We start from the raw sequence: 6,000 nt of genomic DNA on the forward strand, positions 1-6,000 counted from the left end.
CATTTGTTTTAATAAAACACAAGAGAACCTTTCATTAATAACACTTTTGTGTGTATTTCATTTGAAATTTCTACTTCCCCATGCATATTATTTTAGAACCAAACCTTCCCTTCATCTTTTCTGATCACCATTCTACAAGAGACAATCTCGGATGGGATAATCTTGTTTTGTTTCGTTTTGTGCCCTCCAAGATAATCCCATCCCTTAGATTCTTAGAAGCATGAGAGAGCCTTGGAAGCATTCCAAACATGTCACCAAAACTCGTTCTTAAACCAAATAAACTATCTATTATCCCACTCTTCCCCACACAATATATAATAAAAAAACTTCCAAAACATGTAACCAAAAAAAAAACTGCCAAAACATATCAAACTCTTATAGAGATAGGTGACGCCAAAAAGCCACCGACCCATCTCTGTGCCTCGTGTAATTCGCAGACCAATAATTTCTGGCCCTTTTACTCAGATAGCATCATCACCATGTTGCAGCTAGTTGAAATCCTTAATCTATTTTAAGCATGTGCACACATGAATCCCTAATACGCGGATCATGATCAAAGTGACATAAAATCCAGAGATACTATAAGATCAAATCCAATAATAATGACAGAAATACATAAGAATTACAATAACAATGACAGTAGTGATTAACACTCACAAGGTATGAGAGCTAGCTTTTGATTCAACATAGTAAACAACCCAATTCAAGAAAATGAATTTCAGAATCATATAACACATAAATGTATGCACTCTTCAATCTTGTTCATCATCTTCATATGTCTCTGTCTCTCTTGCACTCTGGAGGGAGTGAAGGGTACCTAGTCCTGTCAGTGCAGTAGTTGTAGATGGTGAACCTCTGTCTAACCCAACTCAGCCTCCTCCATTGATAAGCATCAAGGTCTTGGAACTCCTTCTGATCCCACCATCTTTTACCCTGGGTGGCGCAGAACCTGGCTTGCACCGAGGCTTCGCAGCCGTCGATGTGGAAGTTCTTGTAGGAGGCTATGAAGGGAGCCTTGGACCAGTCGGTCTTCTCCAGCCCTCCCCTGGTGGCCCAGTCGTCGGCATTCCAGAGACTCGAGTAGAGCTTCATGGGCTGGTTGAATGGGAACTTCACTCCCAAGTCTTTGCTGTTCTTGAACACTCGGATTGGGATGTCATCCACTAAGAATCTGATCATCAAATTAGTCATGCACAAATCATCAACATTGTTATAGAATACCAGACAAGAATCAATCACGACTAAATATGTCAAACAAAGGAAAAGGGGAAGACCCCATTTCAATTATTTTGTAGGATGCAAAGTTTCAAGCTTTGTCGGTTGAAAAAAAAATGGACAAACCAGTCAACAAGCTTGAGCTTAAAAACCTTTTTTTTAATGTTTTTGCTTTGTTGGGTAGTGTTTGATTTGAACTTGGGAGTGTTGGATTTACTTGGAGTGAAAATTTGAAGAACTTACACAATCTGGTAGAGATTCCAGAGAACAGAGTAGGAGTGGTAGTCTTTGGTTGGGTCGAACCAGAGGTAGATCCTTTGTTCACGGTCACCTTTCCCTCCGGTGAAGACATTGGTTTGCAAAATGAAGGGCTGCCCTGTTCTGTTCCCCAAGAACTCGAAGTCGATCTCATCGTGCTCCGAGTTTGTAGAAGACAGCTGCAACATAAAAGGAAAGTTTCCATAGTTAGCAGAGTGGTAGAAGCTAAGGAACAATGCGAGTGAGATGAGTATTATAAATGCTCACATAGAAAGCAGTAACAGTTCCGGCAGAGTCACCAGGGGGCAGTTTGATTTGCATATGGAAATGGCCAAACAAGTATGAACCTTTGGATTGGAAACCAGTACCTATTTCCAAAATGAAACACAGATTTTAGTAACAATCAGATAATATGGGAAACTTAGAAAGCTTCTTCACATTTGTCTTGGTTTCTTGTACCTGTGTATTTGTCAAGGTGGAGCTGAATCTCATTGCCACCATTGAAGTACTTGATGTGATCAAAAGCCCAGGTGGGCATGTAGTTTCTTCCAAATGGTACAGCCACAGGCCTTCTTGGGGGAGCGGCCATTGCTATAGAGACCATAACCACTAAGCTCAAGAGCAGAGTCCATTGCTTGGAAGAAGCCATTTTTCTCTGCAAGAAACACACAAAAGAAAAGATCCCAAAGTTAGATTCACAACTAGAAAAGCTTGAAACTTTAAGTGAACAATGGTATTCAGAATGTAAAAGTAGTACCTCTGAAACACAGAGACAGTGAGAGAGAAGGGTTCGAGTTGTGATGAGGATATGGGGAGGATTTGAGGTCCTTTAAATAGGGGGAGGATTTGATCCACATTACATAATTGAGGAGTAGCTGTGCACAAATAAACTTTAACCAATGGCATAATTATTTAATATGATCTTGTGATTATTAAATCAGTAGCAGCAGTACAGCTGTTCAATTATTTCTGGCTTGGAAAAAGAGGAAGCAAATGTGCAGAAACGTTTGAGACTAATTTTCAGAGGTCCTCTCCGGTACTACATGGAAATTGAAATTCTAGAGCTCTGGATCGTTAGATTAGCTTAGTTAATTGGGGTCACAGTAAAAATATGTGCAATCCAACGGTTCTTAGGTATTGGACTTCATAGTTTCAATGTTGTTGTGAAACTCTCACAATTCTAACGTATCCAATAATTGGTTCCTCCCCGGGCTCTCATAATCTCATAATTAGTTATAATTGTGTTGTGAGAATAATCAACGGTGAGTACAAAATTATTTAGTAAATTTTAGTATAAAATTGTGGTGAGGTTAGATAATGACTAAAAATGACATGAAGTTGTAAATTTATCTTCTTTCTAAGACAAACATATAGTAGAATCTTGTTAAATTAATACCAACTTATTTAATAACCTCAATAACCTCACTAAAATAATATTTTTGCCCGGTCCCGACTTGGGACTAACGTGTTAAATTAATAATTCGATAAATTTGTAATATAATATAAATTTGAGAATTCATATAGACCCAATTGAATATATAATTTAATAATGATATATTTTATATGATATATTTTACATTTATGAGGATTTTTTTGAATAATTTTATTGATTTAATTATCATCAAATAAAATATTATAACATATTGAATAACATAATATTTTGAACAATAATATTTGTGATAAATCAAACAATGGGTGCATTAATAAAAAAAATCTTCAAAAAAGTGAAAGAAAATATTTATTATACCTTGATAAATTAGTGAGTTATTAATTAATAGATTATTAATTTATCCATATATAGAGGTTTTACAGTACTATGATTTATAAATTTCTCCAATGGCCTGAATAACTATTACATACTCATCCGTTGTGACAAATCAATAGTCAACATGCATACGACATGGAACTATTCTTTAGTAATGATGAAGCTCAATTATTCCTAAAAAATGCTTATTCTATGACTTAATCGAGCATAACAATAGGCTACATACTAAATTAAACCTTTTCTTGGCCCTTCACAGTAGGGCCTGGATCATGACCTTCAAGTACAACTAATTTATTAGAATGGACATTGGAGACTTCAGACCTCCCCAAAAGACAGTGTTTCAATTCTTTGCAAGATTGAAACTGAAGACATAGAGCAACAAGCCTCGTGCTTGAACCCTAAAGTTGCGGCGAAGCTTCCAAATCTGACGAAACTTACCTTGCAGATCCTTGATTTTCACCAGCTCAGTGTGAGGGTTTTGGCCAAGAGAAATGTATTTGTTTGGAGCGGTGGATCATCCAAATGATCCATGAACGATACATCAATGACTTCACCGCTAGCAACTGTCATAAATTGGGGAAAACTAGTTGTGACCACCTCAAGGCTCGACATGGTGATCAACAGAGGGGAATATGTGTTAGTGAAAATGGAAGAGATGTTTGTGAGAGAGCAAAATAGTAGAACTAGGTTGAATATAGCTAGGGTTTGTGAATCCTAACATGGGGAGCAGCTACTAGGGTTCCACTCATAATAGTATGTAGTTGTAAATTTATCTTACTTATGTGGAAATGAGGTTCACACCTCCAAGTTTGTTATTTGTAACTCCACTCTTATTTTTCTACATCAAACTTCCTATATTGCCCTCCGCCCCTTTTGCAATTACTTTTATGATCTCCCATTTTCTGGCTTTTTGATCCAAATTACCCATAGCAACCTCCACCGCCCTCTGTTGAATCTTTTACTCCCTCAAAAGCCTTTCACAATACTTTAATTTCACTTGGGTTCGACTGTAAATTGCATGATCCTTGTGGTAATAATACTTGAATCCATATTCCCCAATCATAAGAAGGAAATACTTTCGAAGTAGGATCTACAGACACCATGTGTCGTTTCTTCAAAATCAAGCTCAAATGAGTGCCCATTCTCAGCAATATGAACCAAAAGCTTTTCTTGATGAACCAAAGTACCAAACCATTGGTGCTACTTGAACTCATCTTTATTAAAATCTCCACCACAACCGCAAGGGCTAGGCAACACAATCAAACAACTACTACCACCTTACTCTGATTAACAAAGCCACAACCACTACCAACCAGTTCAATTCAGCCAGTTTCTTAAACTATTTGGCACCCAATTGGTTTGGTCAGTACAGTTGATTAATCTCAATTGGTTTTGTTTGCAGTCAACTATTTTTTTTTGTCAAAATGGTAAGAATGGAATTAAATTTTAATACAATTGTGAGAGGTTTAAATAGTAATTTTGGAGGTGCAACTAGAATTTCTTTTGCGGAAACAAGATGTAATCCTAAAAAAATGGTGTTATAAATTTTACTTTTGATTTCTTAAATTATAATATATGTTACATAAGAATGTAATACACATCAAATAGGGAGAAGTATCATCTTTATTCATTGATAAAGAAGCCTTATATATAGACATTACATTGAGTATCATGTACATTTAGGGATTATATATCATTCCCTATCTAGACTAACCTATATTAATTAGGACAAGATACACCGGAAAATTAAGGAGAGTAATTCTCCTATAACACACCCCCTTGTATCGGGATCCTAATGTGTCATGGTGTGCAATATTGTTGCTTCAGTAAAAACCTTGTCAAGCAAAACAAAAACCTCTTGGGTAAAATAAAAAGCTTAGTCGAAGGGAAAAATAGCACAACGCACCAACAACAATTGAAAACATGTGGTATAGACTCCCCCTTAAGTCTGCAAAACAACTCCCTCTAATCGGTAACTCAATCTCGGAGTTTAGATAGATAGCGTATACAAACGCTCTTCATATTCTTCAAAAATAGTAATGAGTTAATGATTTGAATATCAAATCTCTCCAAACATTCTTAAATAAGACACGTACACTTATCTGTACCTAGATCAAAAGAAAGAGAATTGCATAACAACTTAAAACAAAAGTTTGCAATGAAAAACATATTCGCGCATGGTATGACCTTCACGCACTTAAACACTCATAACTTCTTTGATACAATAGGTATGGATAAACCATAAAAAGTTCTGGAAAGTAGACACCCGTGACTTTCCAGTGATATATGGCTCACAACCCAATTCATTATGAGCCGATCACAAAGTCATGTCGAAGTTGACTCAGCTGCATGTTTTGGACACATCCATCCTATTTTACTAAAATACTTATAACTCACTCAATATAATAGATATGGTCAAATGGTTTGTGTCCTTGGAAAGTATACACATAGATATGTCATCAATAACGGTCATCACTTTCGAGACCTAGTATTCTCAAGATCATTTTATTCTAAATACAGCTGCATGCAATATTGCATATCCCCAGGCAATTATGGGTAAATTACTTACACGTAACGAGGGCCCTAGTTATAAGCTGTAACTGCTTAATTGTCGCTCCTGCTCATCCATTCATGCAAAATGAACATGGGTTTAACTTGAACAAACTTGATGAGGACTATTAGGAACATGATGAGGCACAGTGGGACAAACCATGACAAAACCAAGTCGTTTAACTTGAACAAACTTGTTCTTCTCTCCCCCT

General features: G+C 36.5%; 1 protein-coding gene across 1 annotated transcript; it reads right to left on the bottom strand.

The window, feature by feature from the left end:
* Positions 1-575: 575 nt before the first annotated feature.
* Positions 576-2,162, bottom strand: LOC126792540 (xyloglucan endotransglucosylase protein 34). The gene is made up of 4 exons (XM_050518946.1): positions 1,933-2,162; positions 1,741-1,841; positions 1,459-1,652; positions 576-1,171 (listed from the first exon to the last, which is right to left on the bottom strand). The coding sequence occupies exons 1-4, from the start codon at positions 2,120-2,122 to the stop codon at positions 772-774; spliced, it is 885 nt and encodes a 294-aa protein (XP_050374903.1). The 5' UTR covers positions 2,123-2,162; the 3' UTR covers positions 576-771.
* Positions 2,163-6,000: the final 3,838 nt, after the last annotated feature.

Source organism: Argentina anserina, chromosome 4, assembly GCF_933775445.1.
Source record: "Argentina anserina chromosome 4, drPotAnse1.1, whole genome shotgun sequence".
In the NCBI taxonomy this organism is placed as follows: Eukaryota; Viridiplantae; Streptophyta; class Magnoliopsida; order Rosales; family Rosaceae; genus Argentina; species Argentina anserina.

Excerpts from the sequence above, each read along its gene's own strand:
- LOC126792540 (XM_050518946.1), bottom strand. The coding sequence starts at position 2,122 with ATGGCTTCTTCCAAGCAATGGACTCTGCTCTTGAGCTTAGTGGTTATG. Across the intron at positions 1,653-1,740 it reads GAACTGTTACTGCTTTCTAT|CTGTCTTCTACAAACTCGGA; the intron begins GTGAGCATTTAT and ends TTTATGTTGCAG. Across the intron at positions 1,172-1,458 it reads TGGAATCTCTACCAGATTGT|ATTCTTAGTGGATGACATCC; the intron begins GTAAGTTCTTCA and ends TTTGATGATCAG.